The 21209-nt window shown below is 41.3% G+C and overlaps 1 protein-coding gene across 3 annotated transcripts in view; it reads right to left on the reverse strand.

Annotated features, from left to right (window-relative positions):
• Positions 1 to 21209, reverse strand: part of AFF2 (ALF transcription elongation factor 2) — a 538570-nt gene that overhangs the window by 96794 nt on the left and 420567 nt on the right. For all 3 annotated transcript variants that reach the window (XM_070290609.1, XM_070290611.1, XM_070290610.1), the window contains one exon: positions 18095 to 18191. In XM_070290609.1, coding sequence (XP_070146710.1) covers positions 18095 to 18191 — 97 coding nt within the window. The remainder of the gene's footprint in view (positions 1 to 18094; positions 18192 to 21209) is intronic.

The raw sequence follows: 21209 nt of genomic DNA on the forward strand, positions 1-21209 counted from the left end.
GATCCTTTTAAAAGGTATACACTTGGAGACCTTTATATTGGTGAACCCTGGAGTGGGTGATGGCTAAGAGATGAAGAGAAATATTGTAAAGTAATTAGCCTCCAATTAAAATAAATAAATTTAAAATTTTTAAAAAGAATACTGCTACAAATTAGAAGGCAGAAGCAACCATGTGTAATAGAGATCATTTATAATCTAACATTGGACTGACAATCTGAGTGACCAGTGCATAAGCATATCGAAACTTTCAATCCCTAACAACAACCCAATGCACTTGGAAGCAATTTGTTTGAAATCGATGAAATATTTCCTCAGTTTAGACATTACTGTTGGAAATCCAAGTCCTTTTCTTCTATTAAGTCTCAGATTCTACTGCTAGATAAATATCCATTAATATTTGGGTATTTTTTTTCCCCTGGTGGCTCAGAGGGTAAAGAATCTGCCTGCAATGCAGGAGACCCAGGTTTAATCCCTGGGTCGGGAAGATCTCTTGGAGAAGGAAATGGCAACCCATTCCAGTATTCTTGCTGGAGAATTTCACGGACAGAGGAGTCTGGTGGCTACAGTCCATGGGGTTGCAAAGAGTCAGACATGACTGAGCAACAAACACTTTCACTTTTCACTTTGGCTTGATAGGCAAGAGTTATTTTCTCACCATCTGTGCCTGAGGTTGAATTTTTGCAAATGGTGGAATCATAAGAAAGTGAGGGAATGAGGTAACAAGTGAAAATGAGGAAACAAGGACAGTGTCTGGCTGGCCTGTCATCTCTCACAGGTGTTTAGGATATGATTGCCTATCTCTGAGCAATCCCGTAAAGGGTGCTGAAAGGAAGAGCCAGTTTCTGGCAAGGAGTAGGGGCAAGACCTTGACCATCACTATAGAATGTAGCCAGGCTGCATACCCATGTCTGCCTTTTCTACCACCTTTTCTCCCCCAGTCCCAGCTGGTGCAATAAGACATGGCAGTGGGCTGAAGACAAGCCATTGTGGGAATGGCATGAATCTACTTTTCCAAATCCCTTAAAATCCAAACTAATCTGTTCCTGAAGAAGAAAGGTTACCATGAAATAATGGGCATGGGGTTCCAGTGGTTTTCTTTTTTTATTACAATTATTTTGGCTGTGCCACGGGGCATTCAGGATCTTAGTTTCCTGACCTGGGATGGAACCTGCGCCCCCTGCAGTGGACTGTCAGGGAAGTCCCTGTGGTTTCCTTTTGAAGCAAGTTGGATGTGATGGGCTGAGCATGCCACTGGCAGGAGATGGGAAGGAGAGAAATCAAAGTGACATTGCTTAACCTAGCTTTGATTCAGTGACACGCTTTTGAAAATGTCCTCTCTTCTCTGTGCATCAGGACTTTCAATTAGACCCAGTTATTTCCCTCTGATCAGGAGGTACATAATCATGTTCAAGGCCAGTCTCTTTCAAACATATGTCTTTTTATACAGCCATTATAGGAAAATAACTTCATTCAAATTAATTTTTTTCTGGGTTGCTTGGCTATTGATGGAAAATATCTATGCTCAGAGGTTTTCTTTATTTTTACCCCCTTTGGAATTTAACCCAAGATCATTTCAGATTCCCCACAGCTCTAGTCAGATGCTCTCCTGTCATCTTCCCATGTGCTCATCTCCAAACGATATGGTTGCAGGGAATGTCTTCCAGGCACATTTGCGTTCTCCACTTTCACTGTATTTTGACTTTGTTTTATATATAATATAAGGAATTCTTAAGAGACTACAAAGAAAAATTAAGTGAATTATTTGTGTGCAAAATACACATTGATACTTTAAGGCAAATAAAAATACTTTAAGGGAATATAATTAAGTCTACAAAATATACAAGGAGAAAATTCCTCTTTTGAAATCTAGGGACAGGAAAAGACAATCCCAAGTTCCAGATACATGTTTGGGAATGTGAGATGCTGCAAAAGGAAGGAAGTCAAAGTGAAATGATACACGTTAAGTCAGCGAGCATTAAGAGGGTTACGTATTGGGATTACAGCTAATTTTGAGTTTAAAAACATACATTAAAATAATTTAAACTGATTGGAAAATGGAGGTTAGATAGTCAACACTTACGTTGCTTTAATTTGTAATGTCTATATGCTTTTTAAACCCTATATTCTGCTTATTTGGTGTCACGTTTCTCCAACATGATATTTATCTTTCTATCAAGGAAGTTCTAGCCTAAGATAGGATGATAAATTAAGATGTTAGAAACCATAGTCCAATATGGTGCAATGAGAGGCAATGAGCTATATGTGGAAAGAATGCTGTGCTAGAAATCCACAAACCTGGGTTCTATTACCAGGTCTGCCATTTCCTAATCATGACATTTCCATCATCACGACATTAGTGATGCAGTTAACACCAGTGAACCTCAGTTTCCTCATTTTAAAAATGAAGACCGTTATTCCTGCCTTGTCTACACCAAGAGTGGTTGTGAGTAGCCAACATCAATGACAGTGTTCTAGAAAACACAGCATACTAAGCAAAAAGGTGCATCTTGATTGTGACTGCATTCCACACAGGTATCGGTGCATACATTTTTATTTTAACTGAACTATAGTTGATTTACAATGTTGTCTTAGTTTCAGGTGGACAGTAAAGTAGTTCGGATATATATTATTTTCAGATATTTTTTCATTATAGTTTATTACAGGATATTGCATAGAGTTCCCTGTGTTACACAGCAGGTCCTTGTTATTTACCCATTTTATATCCAGCAGTGTGTATCTGTTCATCTCAAACTCCTTATTTATTCCTCCCACGGATTCATATATTTTTTACAGCCAGAAAGTTGATAGGCTTTCTGATCACTGACCAGGTTGCAGAGCAAATCTATGCAGTTAATCCAACTAGGATTATAGAAGCCATTCTGCTCCTCTCTCCATATCAGTAGTAGTTCTGGGGTGAACAGAATGATTCTGTCTGCAAAGTCCTACTTGAGAAAGACTTTGATGTGTTTAGATCCTGCCAGACCTAGCCCAGCAGGAGAGAGGGCCCTCTACCTTCACACAGGCCTCCAAACCTCGCTGGGGTTCGTGTTGGTGGTAGAGAGGTCAAGACACCTGAGATGCTGCGGAGGCACAAGTGCATGCCACTCCTCACTTTCTCTTCCCCTACAGGGAAGGCTAGGAAGCATCATTCTTTTCCGGGTGACCCCTCCTTTAGCTGTCCCTCCTCTCATGGGCTTCCTAGGCAGCTCAGTTGGTAAAGAACCCGCCTGCAATGCAGGAGACTCCGATTCAATTCCTGGGTTGGGAAGATCCACTAGAGAATGGATAGGCTACCCACTCCAGTATTCTTGGGCTTCCCTGGTGGCTCAGCTGGTAAAGAATCCACCTACAATGTGGGAGACTTGGGTTCGATCCCTGGGTTGGGAAGATCTCCTGGAGAAGGGAAAGGCTACCCACTCCAGGATTCTGGCCTGTAGATTTCCATGGACTGTACAGTTAAACAGTCAGACACGACTGAGCAACGTTCACTTTCACTTTCCTTTCATACCTTACTCCATCAGGAGGGCTCTTTGCTTTTGCACTAACATTTGACCCTGAGGTTGGGAAGCTCCAGGGATGAACTTCCTCCATGATATAGGAGCTCAAGAAATTATATTCCCAAGGAAAACTTGTCTCCTTCCAAGGAGTACTCATGAGCTAATTCTTCCATCATTACCAGCACTGTACTCTTGGTGGTATCCTGCTAAGCAGCAAATTTATTTCCTCAGGAGGGATGATGTGGCTAAGGACATGCTTAAGTTGCTCCCTCATTAACTATAACTTCCTAAAAAGAATGGCCTTGTCTCTCTGTGAGGTAGAGAATCCTTTTGCTGCACCAAAGCTGAAGTGACTCAAGGACCACACTGAATTACATGAACCATCAAATGTAGTTCTCATGAAAAAACAGAGAAAATGAAAGAAAAAGGAAGGAAGGAAGGTGGCTCTCTATTGAGTCCCATCCTCCTGTGTAGACAGGACATCATATTTCTTTAGGAAGACAAATCTACTTATCTAGACAAATCCTAGAAAGCACTTAGGAAACTTGCTAGTCATCTTCTATATACTGATTGAACTTTGTCAAAATTCTTTGGTAAGGTAATCCTGCCCTAGTTATTAATATCATGATGTGTTACTCTAGTTCAATAGACATGTATATTGTATTCACAAAAATATTTAGAGACTCTTTTGGGGCTTTTAAGAAGCATGACCTGAACATTTATATCCAGACTTATGCCATTATACCCCCTGAGACTGACAGAAAACAAACTCAGTGCAGTATGTTTCCTGTTCGTTGAGACAGTCAAAGTGAGCACGCAGAAGGCCTAGAGCGATTGAAGCCATGGATTCATTTTGCAAGGCTACAGAGTTGGGGACCGCTTATCTTCTTAATCAATAACCATACTGTCAGTCAAGCATAAAATGTGATTCTATTACTATTGCTCTACATGCCTTTAACATTCCCTGTTTATGTTTTTTTTTTTACTAGCAGATACACCCAAGTTGCGTCTATATAATACATTATTTGATTAAAAAATGAAAAGTCAACCATTCAGATAATTTCAAATAACTGGATATCATACTTTATGGAAAAAAGAGAGACAAGCAGTCAACTGCATTGGTTTTCTGTTTCTATGTTTTAACTTTTCATGGGGCTGCTCTGTGAGACCTAGCCATACTTTTATCTAATGGCATGTGTTGGTAAATTGAATTGATTGCCTAAGTTCAAAAGAGAAACTCCCCTATGAACAAATGAACTCACCATTAGGGTATTCAGATGGTTAAAAATCAATACCTACAGAATTGGTTAAATCGATTAAAGAGCCCAAAAAAGAGACATATCCTGAGAGCACTTGCTCAAATATAAAAATGATTTGCTTAATTACAGCATTTAAATAGAGTTCACTGAAATGAGTGAAACAGCAAGAGGCTTATATCATATCCTATAGGCTGAGTTATCAGCTGGCAGCACGCACACACAGCCAGGATTGCAGCTGAAGAAGAGAAAATGGCACTCAGCATTTCACAACACCTGGATGCCTGCCTGAATTTCTGACACTACACCCAGGTATGGCAACACATTCCCTAGCTTTGGAGTATCAGGCTTCTCCCATTTTAACTTAATCCATTAAAAAAAAAACATTTAATTATTTGTTTACTTTTGGCTTGCTGGGTCTTCATTGCTTTGCAGGCCTTCTCTAGTTGCAATGAGTGGGGGCTACTCTCTAGCTGTGGTGCTCCGGCTTCTCACTTCAGTGGCTTCTCTTGTTGTGGAGCACACGCGCTAGGCACTCAGACTTCAAAAGTTGCAGTTCCCAGGGTCTAGAACCCAGGCTCAGTAGTTGTGGCTCATGGGCTTAGTTGCTCCGCAGCATGTGCAATCCTCCTGGACCAGGGATTGAACCTGTGTCTCTCCTGCATTGGCAGGTGGATTCATTACCACTCAGCTATTGGGGAAGCCCTAAACCATTGTTTTTGATGCATATATAAGGCAGGCCTGTGCTGGACATGATGGGTACAGGATTCGAATTTTGACAGGTAGATACTGGAAGAAATTTGCTTCAGGTGTCTGGCACCTGATAGCCACTCAATAAAAGACTCGGTAAAATATCTGGGTCTGATTGTGGAGTCTGAGAGCCTGACTGCTCTGGGTATGAGACAGTGCCAGTAGGTAACCAGCTCTGTGCAGAGGAGAAAAGAGCAAAAACTGGGCTCCAGGATCACATGTATCTGGATCTATTCTGCAACTGCCCATGAGGCTCGACTTCACACCCCAGTGAAGAGGGAGTGCAGAGCAGGTTGGACAGGGTACATGTCCATTCCTTCTTCACTTTTCCTGTGGCTATGGCCTCACTGGAGACCTCTTATTTCTCATCAGGACAATAGCTCTGGCCTCTTCTTTGGGCCACTGGTCTCTCTATTGTTACCCCATTGTATGCTCCCCTTTGATCATGAATCCTTCATGGCTTCCCAAGTCTCATTGAATTCTTGATCATCTTCACCCTCTCATGACCCTGCCAACACCAGTTGAATAGAGGCCTTATAGCGGGTCCTACCTGTCCTTACATGTGTATTTCACCAACAGGGCAACCTGCAGGAGTTTTTTTTTTTTAGCATCTTGTCCAAAGATGATGTGATAACAGAATTTGGAAGTGCCAGCATTCCATGAAAGCTTGCTCCCTCCAGGCTAGCTCTTTTGCTGGATATAAAACCCTTCAGTAAGATTCACTTGTCAACTGGAAATTTTGTTTATAACTCAAGTTTTGGTATATTGTAAATTCATGAAAAATGCACTGTCTTTGGTGAAGAAGCACATTTCACTCCTGAGTCATCTATTGACACTAATCATTCTCTACGTGGAGTAAATATGAAGACACGAGGCAGAGCATCTCAGTGTTGGCTTCTTTATTCTCCATCTTAGAAGGGCCAAGGTAAGTGGCATTTGATTACTCTGTTCTCCTGAGGTTTGTGGATTTGAAAATTCAATTTTCTTTCCCCTAGCCAATCGAAACGCTCTCACCCTGATACTAAGGAGGCCCCCCTTACAAAATGACCTGTGTCCTTTGCTAGGAGACAATCAAGACCTAATAGAGGCGCTCTTCTTACTATGTGTGACCAGGGAAATGGGAAGCGTATTTTTAGTGCATAGAGGTACTCAATAATGTTTTCCAAAACCTACGTGGGAGTGAGTACTGATGATGCATTTTCAGTACTAGCATACTAGCCTGTTCAGGGTTTCTGTCGCTTTAGAGTGTATTCTTTTTTTTTAATATAAATTTATTTATTTTAATTGGAGGTTAATTACTTTACAATATTGTATTCTACTCTGGGCAAGATGCTACAGCCATTTTTATTATCAATCTATCTTATAAAACCCAGTAATGTTTCCACTCGAGTTTCTCCTTTATTCTCATACTACAACCACACTCACAATACTCTGACACCAGAAGTGTGTGGGCTCATCCCATACCAAGTATATTTCTGCAACACCAGCTGGGTATTCTACCATGTAACTCAATTCTGACACCGTCTACCTGGAGAATCACATACAACCAGTTAAGGGCTCAGGCTCATGAGACTGCCTCCTCCCTCCTCAGATACCAGTTGCCAGCCCAAGTTGTCATGCTTCTGACCAATTGGCTTAGACACCAGAGGTTCCAATGGCCCCCTCCTTGGGTTTGATTAATTTGCTAGAGTGGCTCAGAGAACAACAGTGACTTACATTTACCAGTTCATGAAAGGATATGGCAAAGGATACAGATGAACAGAGAGATGAAGACATAGGGTGAAGTCTAGGAGGATCCCACAGGTAGGAGTTTCTGTCCCTCCGGCATTGGGGCATGTCACACTTCATGTACATGGATGTGTTCATCCACCTGGAAAGTCTCTGAACCCCACTGTTGTTGTTTAGTTGCTCAGTTGTGTTAGAGTCTTTGTGACCCCATGGACTGTAGCCCACCAGCTTCCTCTGTCCATGGGATTACCCCAGTAAGAATACTGGAATGGGTTGTGATTTCCTCCACCAGAGGATCTTCCAAATCCAGGGACTGAACCCATGTCTCTCATATCTCCTGCACTGCAGGTAGATTCTTTACTGCTGAGCCACAGGGAAGCCCTCTGAATCCCACACTATTGGGATTTTTTGTAGGCTCCCTCACATAGACGTGAGTGACTTCTGACCCTGTTTCTAGTCCCTCTCCCCTCTGTAGAGAATGGAAGGGTAGGGCTGGAAATTCCAAGCTTCCAATCATGGCTTGGCCTCTCTGGTGACCACAGTCGAGGAGCCCACACAGTCATCTCATTAGAATAAAAGACATCCCTATCACCCAGAGAGCAAATATTAGGACAAATGATGCTCCTATTAGTCTTGTTACTTAAGAAATTATAAGGAATTCAGGAGTTCTGTACCGGGAACCCGGGGCGGAGACCACTATGTATTAATATATTTTCTATTACCTCACAGTACAACTGACTTCTCCATGCCTCAGTGTCCTTGTTGGCTGGAGTAAGGACTCTCCATGACCATTTTAAGGTCTGGTATTCTATATTTTAATATACAAAACTATTCTATTCCAATATACATATATACATGTATACATACATGTATGATTCAGGGATAAATATGGAATCTCTGTTATGGAGTTCACCTCTATTAGCAAGAAATAAGATCTATCAGCAAATTTTTAAATGTTTATATCTAATGTTTCAGAGATTCCTGGGAAATCCTTCATGGCACATAGGCTACACCATGCCATACATTTTGGAAAGGTCTGCTGTCCTTACCTGCCCATCCCCTTGAATTTTGAATCCTTAACCTGGGATTGACAGCTAATCTCAAATTTGGATATGTGTTCTATGTGTTTACAATGCTTATGCTCTTTGCTCTTGCTAAATAAATAGAAAAAAAAATATACCTGCTTAAGAAGAAGACAGATTCTGCTTTCCATTCACAACAAGGTCCTTGGGTGTTTGCAGCCTGCCTGGTAGATTTTCCAGCAGATGGCATATATTTGGGGGTGGGAGGCAGAATAAACCATTCCTAGGCCCTAAACCAAAGCCCCAGTACACTTTTCCAAGCCAGCAGCTAAATTTCAAAATCTTACATTGTCAGTGTGACAAAAAGTTTTATTACTGGAGGCATTCATACCACTCTAATAGATGCTAGAACCACCAAAACTTAGGTACACATGGTACACTGCCTGGGGGTTGTTAACTGATGACTAAGACTGAACATTCAGGCTCCAGCCATGGATTTGGGACCCAACTGGGGCAATGAAGGGGCCTAAGGAAAAGAGCAAGGTTGGACCAGAGAGTGAAGGTGAGAGTAGTGAGAGGACCAATGTGACCCAGCCACTTCCTTCCTAGCCCAGCCTAGGCAGCGACAAGAGTAACATGGTGCTGTTCCTTCCAGCACTTTGATTCACACAGACTTCATGATCCTCAGCTTCGTGGAGGTGGCTGTTACTCCCCTGCTGCCCTCTCTACAGAGGCAGATATGTGTCATGTGTTCTTTGTGGACAAAAGGCTGTGGTCATTTCATGTCCTACAGGAGAGTTATTTTTTCTGAAACAACAGACTGTGCCCATTTTTGTTTCCACTTAGATCTGGGGGTAAGCATTACATCCTTATCAATGTCTGATGTACAGTCATGGTGAGAAAATGTTCAGCTAAGCAAAACAGCCATTGGGTTTGCCATGAAAATGCTCATAAATGGACAATTAATACGTGGTCATGGACATTAGGCAGGATTGGGTCATCAGTGGTGATGGACACAACATGTGTGAAAATGTTGTGCTCCTCTGCATCTCTGAGTGCTCAAAGCATTGTATGGCGATTACAATAAAAAGAAAATCTATGAAGATTACAAGTCAAAATATTTCATACTTAATGTAGAAGACCTAATTACAATGAAAAAATTCAGCAGGTTTCTAAACAGTCACAGACTTGCCTGCAGCATATTAAAAATCACATCATACAAGCCCTAAGCAGTTTCTTATTAATCTAGTCTCTATGCTAATACCGCCAAATGGGAAACACAATCTTGGGAATATGAAGGCCAATGTTATTCTATTAACCTTATATGTTATCCTATTTACTTTCCTGTCTTTAATGAATAAATTAAAATATCTTCTCATTCTCTAATTGCTGGAGAGTTAAGAGTATGACAACGTACGGATTTTATTCTGCTACCTTCTGCAGCCTGAACAGCCTGAATGTCCTCATTCTGCGTGGGATTTCAATGAAAGGCAATGACAGATAAACTGTTTACATTAAAAGACTCTATCAAAGTTATTTTGCACCTGGTTTCCTCCTAATCCATCTGCTATTTCTATAGCTCTGACAGGCTGATCTTTCTTGCTGTGGGTGCCACATTGATGTCATTATGGAAGAGGCCTTCCCCAACCTTTCTGCGTATAACAAAGTGAATGGAAATGCAGTGAAATCTTGGGGAGGTAACAACTTGTTCAGCATGATAAGGGAAGAACTGTGGCTAAAAAATCGGAACCATTATAGCAGGGTAGAGTATATGTTGTCACAACGAATGAATTCACTATAGCACATCAAGGGTCAGCTGAGAAAGGCAGTAAAATGTATGCCCTCCGCCCTTTCCATTAGCAAACTTTAATCAGAAAAGCAGGCTTGAATTTCACTTGGTCGCTAGGTTTGGAAAGTTCAATATACATCGGAGGTGCAAGGAACACATCTCAAATCTCCCAGAATGTTCAGGTTTTCTGCTCCCATGTAAATCATTTCATGTGCAATTACCAAATAACAGTGGGCTTCACAGGTGGCTGATTCGCTGGTGGCTCAGATGGTAGAGTCTGCCTGCAATTCAGGAGACCTGAGTTGGACTCCTGGGACAGGAAGATCTCCTGGAGAAGGAAATGGCAACCCACTCCAGAAATCTTGCCTGGAAAATTCCATGGATGGAGGAGCCTGGCAGGCTATGGTCCATGAGGTTGCAAAAAGTCAGACACAACTGAGCTACTTCACTTTCACTTCCCAGGTGGCACTAGTGGTAAAGAATTTGCCCACCAATGCAGGAGATCTACGAGATGTGAGTTCGATTTCTGGGTCGAGAAGATCACCTGGAGAAGGGAAAGGCTATCCACCCCAATATTCTTGCCTGGGAAATCCCAAGGACAGAGTCCATGGGGCCGCAAAGAGTCGGACACAACTGACACAACATTCATGCATCAAATAGCAACCTACTCAGTGAAAGGGCCCCACCATAAGAACAGAAACTAACAAACAAAAATAAATCCAGTATGACACCCAAACTGGTGTCAAGAAACTGGATTTAAAACAAGCTGTTTTGTGTCTGTGAGGTAATTAGTGATCTTCAGATGAAAAGTAAGATTATGAAGTGGAGGAGAAAAGCTCCAGGACAATATTTTTCTGTAAATGATAACAGGCTTGAGGTGCAGCTCTGTTATTAGCATCTGTTGAAAAGTCCACACATCCCCAGTTACATGCTTTGAATTGAGTACCACATTTCTAAGGGCAATTCCTAGGTAGAAAAAGAAAGAAGATTGGTTTAAATAAAATTGGGTACATCGGAGCTACTTACAATAATGTGTCCAGACACAACTCATTAGGATGTCTTTGTGCTCAAAGCAAATTGAAATTGTTCAGCTCTGTTTTTAAAGCACCAACACACCACTCCAAGCTTTATCTAGAGTCCTTTAGCTGAGCCTGCCACTAATTGAACATTTCCAGCCACAGTACCCATTTTCTGAATTTCTAACTGGGTTAAATGAACTCACCTCAGGTTTCAGTCTCATTCACATTAATCATTAAGATGGTATTAATATTAAAATTCTCTAAAGGTTGTTTCTAACAATACCTATTTCTTTTATGGCTTTTATAATGCTAAACTCTGATGCTGCTAATGTCAATCAGAGATGAATAGGTCACAAGAGAGCCATGCCCAGATCTAACCTGGCATCAAAACCCAAGTATCACAGACCATCCTACTGCCAGAGTTTAACAGACATTACATGCTTCGAGCTGCATAAGTCAAGCATCAGGATAACACTCAAGGAAATATCAAGAAGGTATTTACCCACTTCTATGAATATATACTGGAGGGGGCTCTGGAGTTTGGACACAACACATGCTAGAAGCCTTTGGAATTGGTCGAGTTGTGGATAGTTCAAAACTTTAAAAACAGCAATTTTAATAAACCTGTCAATACAATTTATTTGTTAAAAAAATATTTGCGACTGACTGGTGGCTTATATTGAAAGAGAAGCACCAGGTCTATATCTTTAGATCTTTTATTGAACTGCAAACACAGCATCAATAACTGCTTCTCAGCTGTAAATGAAAATTGATTCAAGGTTTAACCCCTCATTTTCAGGAGTTCTTTTAATCCCAAGAAATAGAAGAAGAAAAATGGACCAAAAGGAAAACTGCAGGTTCATTAGTATGAAGGGTGAGGGTGCGCAGAAAACCCCACACCTACACTTGCGGGAAGCCTGTCCTCCTGGGCTGTGCTACTCTCAAGCCAAACCCCAGGGGACTCATCACAGTGTCACTGCCTACCTTTCATGACTGGCTGGAAAATGGCAATTCAGTAAGTGTTGGATGGGGAAGGCCTTTGCTAGGTTTTATATTTATGATGCCTAGAGTGGCAGCTGAGAGGAAAAATGCAGTCAGCTAGGTAATGGACATTATGGAGCCCTCCCACCCCAACCATGTTACTTTTTAAAAATTTTATTGAAATATCATTTCAATTCAGTTCAGTCACTCAGTTGTGTCCAACTCTTTGCGACCCCATGAACCGCAGCACACCATCACTGATTTACAAAAAATAATTTATATATACATATATATGTATATATAACTGAATCACTCTGCTATACATCCAACCATATTATTGATAGCTGACTTCAAAAACAAAACAGAACGCATTGCAACATGTATGTTCATGCAGACTAAATTCAAAACACTGCATCCAGTTCAAGCATTGTTCTTGAACATTTCAATGTCTGATGCCAACTTGAAGTTATTATTTATTTTCCATTCATGGGAAGCCCCTGAGAGAAAACCAAGATGACTAGAGCTTCACAGTAAACCCTACAGTCTTTCTCTAGGGCACAGTGAGAACTCAGAAAGAGAAATAAGAACTGACATGACTCAACTCTGCACCCATGTTAGTCCTTTGAAGAAAAGCTCTGTTTTAGATATAATTTTCCTGGAGGACTTTGGGCAGTGTCATTGGCAACCTGGCCTTTCTTCCTGGGATATCTAGGTTAAAACTCATCGAGGCTCAGAGGGGAGGAAGAGTCATCCATACCCAATAGATGTGTTTGGGTGCAGTTAAGACATTCAACCCAGTTCCTAAAAGATCCCACAGAATGCTAAGGCCAAAATGAAGGGCAAGATCTATTTACCAATGGACCCCAAAGAAGGGGCTTCCAACTCATGTTTAAAAGGGCCATAAAGAAGGACAACCACCAATTTGTGTAGCAACTGTGTTTTTCAAAGCATTTTCTTATATACAATCTTCATCTTGTCCTCAGAGTTAGACAAGACTGGTTATTGCAGTTTATTAGTGAGATTGAAGCCCAGGCTGCTCTAGTCCCCAAATCATGCTCTTTTAAAACTATTTTTTTTTTACAATTTGTGTTAATTACAGCAAAGTGATTTGGTTATATATATATATATACACATATATATATACACACACATATATATATACATATATATATATATATTCTTTTTCAGACACTTTTCCATTATAGGTTATTACAAGATAATGAATAGAGTTTTCTGTGCTATACAGTAGGTACTTGTTATTTATCTATTTTATACCTAGTAGTGTGTATCTGCTAATCCCGAGCTCCTAATTTATCCCTCCCCAATCCCATTCCCTTTAGTAACTATAAATTTGCAAAAGCTATGTTTCCAATGACTACATTTACAATTCCTTATGGCAAGGTGCACACAGCTATTATGTGTTAGGAAAAGACAGATCTTTTCATTCAAGTTTGCCACAAACTGGCTCTTTTCCAGATAGTTAATTCAGCAACTCTCTTTCACCTCCCATTGCTCACAAGAAAAGAGAAAGTAATGAATCTATTCTCTCAAACATGAGACACTTTAGATCATTAGTAGTAGTAGTAACAGATGATGATGATGATGTAAAGAGGTGAGTACTTAGTGCTAACCATAATTTCACATGATTTGGCCTGTACTCACGTACTCATTGAATTCACTTACTCATTGAATCTTCACTATGATCCAATGAAGAAGGAGCTATTGTTACCTCGATTACCTCCATTTTATAGATACTTAGGTCTTTATCCCAAGATCACCAGACAAGTGACAGAGCTAGGATTCAAACCTGTCGGACTACACACCTATGCTCTCTCTCACTCTCCTCCATGAGGCCACCTATGTTCACCTATGGACTCAGCTGCCTCCCAAACTGTCCCAACCAAGACAGTGAAATGCAGTGGGGAATGTGGAGAGAGTATGCAAACTTTTAACAAATATTTTCAGGGTACAATCACCAGGGCTTTTTAACTGAAACCATGTGCATATAGGATCATGCATCTCTGACTTTAAAGAGATGGATGCATTTGGCATCTTTAATTTGTATGTATGTATGAAGCTCTTCCCCTTAAGGCTTCCTGCTGTATTTCCCTGTTTGCAGGAGTAATACTTAGCATTTAAACACATCCTAATGGTTCTGTTGGTGTCTGTGCACAGGACCCGGTCAGCACAGCCAATACTGCTATGGAGGGTGCCCGTAGAGGGACAGGGAGAGGGCACAGTGTTCTGATTAGGAGAAACTTGGACTGAAAGGTCAAATTAGAAGCTGAACATCTTGAACCCATGTTTTCTTTTCACACAAGCATTTACAACACATTCTCTCGGGATTCTTTATATCACAAACCATAGCATATGGTCTTAGGAGCTTTGGGGAAAAGATTCATGTATACTCACCAAATCTGGGCAATTTGGGTCTCCTTAGGTGAGCCCAGGTGCAATGATTATGAATGAGATGATCTGAAGAAGTCTCCAGAAAGCTAAATGCTTTTTTTTTTTTAATTGAACTATGTGTGTCTGAATGTAGTTACTGGTTTCTGAGAAAGTTTCTATGTATAATGCTGGCTCAAACCCATGGAGTGGTCTGATCCCTCGGACACATCATTTATCGCACCTGTGCATTTGTTTGAATGCTTTCCCTCCAACCATCCTGCCCAAAATAGAATGATTCTGCAATTCCACAGCTTGGACTGGAGGCCCAAATCTACCACTAACATTCGCCATGAGGTTTGAGTAAGACCAACCACCTAACTTAATGTTTGGCACAGATCAGTGGGAGTGCTCAGAACTTCTAATGTTGCTGGAAATGTGATGGGTTCAATTAAAAGATGAGGGAATAGTACCACATGACCTATGTGGTGCCATGTTATCTCATTGGAAAAGAAAATGATTTTGTTTGTTCCTCAGTAAGTTAAACATAAATTACCATATAATCGAACAATTCCATTTCTAGGGGGGAAAGACTGAAAGAATTGAGAGATTCAATTCAAAAGAACTGAAAACAGGTGTTCAACAAGAACATATACACCAAGGCTCACGGCAACTCTATTTCTGATAGCCAAAAGGTGGGGCCCAGTGTCCATCACTTGAGGAATGGATGAATAAAAGGCAGAAGAATAGTATTTAGCCATAAAAATGAAAGCATTGATCCAGGCCACAACATGGATGCACCTAAAAAACACAATGCTGAGTGAAAGAAGCCAGACACAAAAGGTCATGTATTGTATGATTTCATTCAAATGAAAAAGGCAAATCCACAGAGACAGAAAGTAGACTAGTGGTTGTCAAGGGCTGGGAGGTAGGGGAGCTGGGGAGTAGCAGCTCAATGTATGATTTCCTTGTGGGGTGATAAAAATATTTTAGAACTGGTGTTGGATCCACAAGCTTGTGAATGGACTCAATGCCACCGAATTTTATACTTTAAAATAGTGGATTTTATGTTATTTGGGTTTTATCACAATGACAAAAAAAGGAAAATGATGTCAACCCATGCATTTTTAAAAAAGAATATTTGGTCCCAGGAAGCCAGAACTCATCAAAACTTGGTGTCACAGTGCCTGCCTTCTACCGCAGGAGCATTGTCTCCTGACCTTGAGCCTTTGGGCTTTGTAACTAGTCCTTAGACTCTGTAAGAAGGGTTCATTTGCAAATGTTTATAACTTTATGCCCACTACTTTCTAGACTCAGTTAGAGGGAATAAGTCGTCATTTTGCCTTACTTTAGGTATCCCAGGTCGACTCCCCCTTCAAATGAGAACCTCTGTTGGGGAAGGCATGACCAGGCCAAGGGCAGTGTGCCACGGAGCACCAGCAACTCACCAGCAGGGATTACCTGAGGGTCAAGGCATTGACACGGTCACCTGAAACATCTTAAACCCCTAAAGGATTCAGGCCAACTGACCTAATGCCACTTCTTCAGATAAATACAGAAAATAACAATTCGAGAAGCCAAAAGGGCAGACTGAACTTGCATAATCACATGAAGTCAACCTCCAAACTCTACTTTCGCTTACTGTTGATGATTTGCTGGAAGTGTATTCATTAAAAAGTCATGTTGCATCTGTCAAGATCAATGACCCAGGATTTTTTTGGAGGGGTTATTTGCCATTATAATGTTCTGGTCACTGGCACATTAAACACTGAAAGCAGGAGTGGCACACACGGGAATGTAAGTGTGCATTTTCCATTTGCTCTGGAGCCCAAGTAGGAAAGGGATTGCTTGCATTCAGGAAACGTACCACAAGCTCCTGGGAGACAAAGGTATTTGGTCTTTATAAAGCACCAAAGTTATAAAGATGCAATTTTTACATATTATCCAAAATACAAGCTGAATAAAGTGGAGAAAATAGGGAGAGGGGAATTTTGGCTACCTAACATTCAGAAAACGAAGACCATGGCATCCGGTCCCATCACTTCATGGGAAATAGATGGGGAAACAGTGGAAACAGTGTCAGACTTTATTTTTGGGGGCTCCAAAATCACTGCAGATGGTGACTGCAGCCATGAAATTAAAAGATGCTTACTCCTTGGAAGAAAAGTTATGACCAACCTAGATAGTATATTTAAAAGCAGAGACATTACTTTGGCAACAAAGGTCTGTCTAGTCAAGGCTATGGTTTTTCCTGTGGTCATGTATGGATGTGAGAGTTGGACTGTGAAGAAGGCTGAGCGCCGAAGAATTGACGCGTTTGAACTGTGGTGTTGGAGAAGACTCTTGAGAGTCCCTTGGACTGCAAGGAGATCCAACCAGTCCATTCTGAAGATCAGCCCTGGGATTTCTTTGGAAGGAATGATGCTAAAGCTGAAACTCCAGTACTTTGGCCACCTCATACAAAGAGTTGACTCATTGGAAAAGACTCTGATGCTGGGAGGCATTGGGGGCAGGAGGAGAAGGGGACGACAGAGGATGAGATGGTTGGATGGCATCACTGACTTGATGGATGTGAGTCTGAGTGAACTCCGGGTGGTGTTGATGGACAGGGAGGCCTGGCGTGCTGCGATTCATGGGATCGCAAAGAGTAGGACACGACTGAGCGACTGGACTGAACTGAACTGAACACTGACGATGTACTCAATTTTAAAATTATACTAAATGGTAAGCATTCTCGTGGGGTCAACAATTATAGATGAGAATGGAGTGGGTGAGCCTTGGAGAGTTTTTCCTAAGATTTTCTTTGCAGGCTCCTCACAAAATATTTAGTGAATGTGGAGTTCTGTACTTGTTAACTACCTTGAAATACTAGTGCTTGAGCATGCCTTGAAACACCTTGGTTTCAGTTTTATAAGCTCAGGAGACTTCACTATAGAAAGAACATGATTAGGTCTTAGATTTTTTTTGAAGGTGATCTTTCTGTGTTTATTTGAGATTCTTGGGACACCCAAGAGGACCCCACAGGCAAGAGAGTTTTCTGTCCTAAAGGACACACATGGGCATCACTGATACTACACACTCCACTGCCATTCTCATGATTCATATATGACACCTGACCTTTTTCAATCAACAGGTCTGGGCTCATTGGAAATGCTGCAAACAGACATTCGGGCCATCTAATTTGGTGTTAAGTCCTGTAAATATTAATGATGCAAAATGGAAGAAATCAGGGCAGCAACAACTTTTTGCCAAATGTCTTTTGCCTAAAGGCTCATGTGGGTAGTCACATTTATACTCTAAGGAATGGATGAGTCTGGGTGCTAAGTCTTGGCTGGAGTTACTATAGGAAAGTTACACTGCACTCAAGACCATACTTAGCCCAGGATAGGGAAAGGCTATCTATACTGCTTTTGATGACCAGTAGGTGTATATGGTGAGGAGGGAGCAAAGGCAGGGGTGAAAGCAGTGAATTTTAAGAGCTCAGCATTTCCTCACTGAAAGTGTGAGCTGAGTTGACCTGGTCCAGAACATTCTGCCTGCCCTTGCTTGTTTCCCTTGCTCCAAAGCCCAGCGATGAAGCAGTAGGTAGGCTTCTGCATGGCAAAACCATTCCAGTTTCTTCAGCTCCCATCCTGCGGGTCCAGAATGAGCTCTATGCTGTTCCTACCTGATAGAGCTCAGTGGCAGTGCACTGAGTGGTCAAGGTCTTCATGGGCTCAAGGTCATCTTCATCACTGCTCAGCTTCAAGTCGTCTTCAAGCATCCTACAAAAAAAAAAAAAACAAAACACAGTGGCACTGACGTTAGAAAGCGTCTTTTCTAAATCATCCTCAGATACATCTTGAGACGAAGATAAAATATTGATGTTCCAATCTGACAGCTGCAATTCTGTCAGAGGTGCAGAGGGAACCAAGATTCTTTCAGCTAATTAGATATTTGAGCTCTTATATTTATGTCTGACTCTACACACATCCTCCCTCTCTACCTTCTCCTAAATCAAAGGAAAAAAAGGACTATTTCAGCATCTCCAGAGATGACTGGAGTCTATATATTTTTACTACTGAAAGTGTAATAAATGTACTGATCAATCATTGTGGAGGCAGAATGTGGCGGTGGATCTCTACAAGAAAAGATGCTTTGAGTCTCCCATGAAAGAAAAGGGGCATAAGGGCAGCCCCTGGCTGGAGAGGCTGTTGTTGGAGCCTGCCGGGGCTCTATGGACAACAGAGGCAAAAGGCCCAGTGAACTTCCATTGCCTTCCAGTGCCCTCTGCACTGTGGCTGCTCGGTGGCCACAAAATAGCTGGGTGAGAAATGGCTCGTCATTAACCTTTTGATATATGACCGATCTCTTCCCGTAAAATTTGATCCCAGAGATGTAAGCCCACGATATGTATAAGAAATCTTTCTCTCCTAAGGCAAGTTACCTGAAAAATATGAGTGGTCAGAATTTGGGTGATGAACTAGCACTTTCAAAATTGTTTATCGAGCAGGCAGAGCCTTCTGTTTCTATAGGGATATTAATTCCAGTGCCACCCGCTTTCTAACTCCAAACTTGAGCTACAGCATGAAGAGTGACTTACTGTCTTAGAATTCCAGTTACATTCTTTTCAAAGACCAATTGGTGTTACTATTTTTATTTCTTAAACACAAGTTTTGACCTCATCCCCAGGCTTCAAGTGGAGCCAGCCCCAGCTTCGCTGGACTGATTACTAGTTTCTGAGCATACTTGGCTCTTTCTTGCTTTCAGACTCAGCATCAGGCTCCACTCCCCGGCTAGAAGTCCCTTCTTCAACTCTGAAAGTTCTATTTTTTCCTAGACAGCTCAGTCAGATCCCATCTCCTTCACAAAAGCTTCCAAGAAATAATCTCCATCTCAAAAAGAATCCTCTTTCCCTCTCCCCACTCCCAGCTCTGGCTGATCCCAGCACTGTCTGTCCACTGAGCGCCCCTCAGTCCCCAGCTCCCATGTACACAGGTGTGGCAGCTTATCCACCTCGGCCTTCCATACAGTGTCTTCCCAGAAATGATGTAGCCCACCAGCCTCATTTTGCAGACAAAGAAAAGTTCAGGGAAGCCAAGTGTTTTGTTCAAGCTCACACCGCTAATTAGTGCTACAGTCCATCCTAAAATTCCCATCTCCTGATTCCCGCTTGTGTGCATTTTCCAGAAGGGAAGCTGGAAGGCAAAAAGCAACTTCTAATTTGATAACTAGGAGAGCACATTATTTCGGAGGTTATGTCCAAATGTTAGAAAGGGATTCAGGTCACAGTGGGTCTCAGAAAATCTCCAACGAAAGTCCAGTTCCTCCAGTTTTGTGCTCAATCACCTAAGATCAGGATGTGTTCACTGAAACTGGAAGATGGATATAAAGGATGATTCGTGGGAAAGTTAGTTGTTAGAGTTGGTTTCAGATGAGTGAAATTTGCAGGATTTATGACTGTCCTTCAAGAGACTAGTGGATGTTTGGAAGATTTTAGAGAAGTAGACAGAATGCATGTTAGCATTTCCTTTGCAGTTGCAGGCTTATGACTGAACAAATAATTCTTTACAACCCATTGTGGTAAATGAAGACTGTATCATTCTCATAAGGAATAGAACTTAAACATTGGGAATGCATGTAAGAATTAAAGATATTAAAAGTTAAAAAAAATCTGTAAATGAGTATCAATACAAAAGATGTAAATTGTGGTATCAATAAATCTGTGCAGATGAGAAGTAAAACTGTAGCCTTTTTGTATAAAATCAAATAAATTTCATTCAATTTGGAAAAAAAAAAAAAAAAACGACCTGTGATGGGCTTCATTTTCTGTGTGCATGTGTGTTCTGGTAGGCAATGTCTATGGGTTAGTTTACATGTAAGGGTTCAGCAAAATAAATGATAAATGTTTAAATGACTCTGACCCTTTAGAGAATCTATTTCTGTGTCAGGGAAGGTGCTAAGTATTTGATTGTTGTTGTTGTTTAGTCGCTTAGTTGTGTCTGACTCTTTGCAACCCCATGGACTGTAGCCCACCAGGCTCTTCTGTCCATGGGATTCTCCAGGCAAGACTACTGGAGTGAGATGCCATGTCCTTCTCCAGTAGAATCTTCCCGACTTAGGGATCGAACCCATGTCTTCTGCATTGGTAGGCAGATTCTTTACCACTGAGCCACCAGGGAAGCCCTAACTATTTGATTAGCAGCATGTAATTTGGATCTTATGAAGGAAGTTCTCTAAATAATAATTAGCCCCATTTTGGGGTGGAAATTATTAGCCCCTCCTGGAAAATGGGGCTACAGTGAGGCCTAGAGAGGTTAAGGAACCTACTCATGGTCACACAGCTCATAAATCATGACAGCAAACACAGAACCCAGACCGTCTCCAGCCATAACATCTCCAGCCAGAGTATGTAATGTTTTCTTAGAGGATGTAAATTAAAAAGGGAAGAATAAGAAAGAAAATCAACAGCAACAACAACCACCCCACAAAACAAAACTTATATGGAATCAAAATGTTGGATTCAACTGCAGGTTAATCATAAACTCTGATACAATAGGTAAGTCATTTACTGTCTCTGCACCTCATCTATGTCCCTTGTCAGTTAAATGGGATAATAGTAATACTTAAACTCCTTGCAGGGTGGTGGCAGTAAGCATAACATGAAGCAATGTATGAAGAATGAAAACAGAAAACAATGCAGGGTATTATCTGTTAGTTTGGAAATAAATTGCCACAGTTAGAAATAACTGTTAGCAAGTCATCATAAGCAAAGTGTTGGTGAGACTTTGTTTCTCTCAACT

The sequence above is a fragment of the Ovis canadensis genome, chromosome X (genome assembly GCF_042477335.2).
Source record: "Ovis canadensis isolate MfBH-ARS-UI-01 breed Bighorn chromosome X, ARS-UI_OviCan_v2, whole genome shotgun sequence".
Classification (NCBI taxonomy): Eukaryota; Metazoa; Chordata; class Mammalia; order Artiodactyla; family Bovidae; genus Ovis; species Ovis canadensis.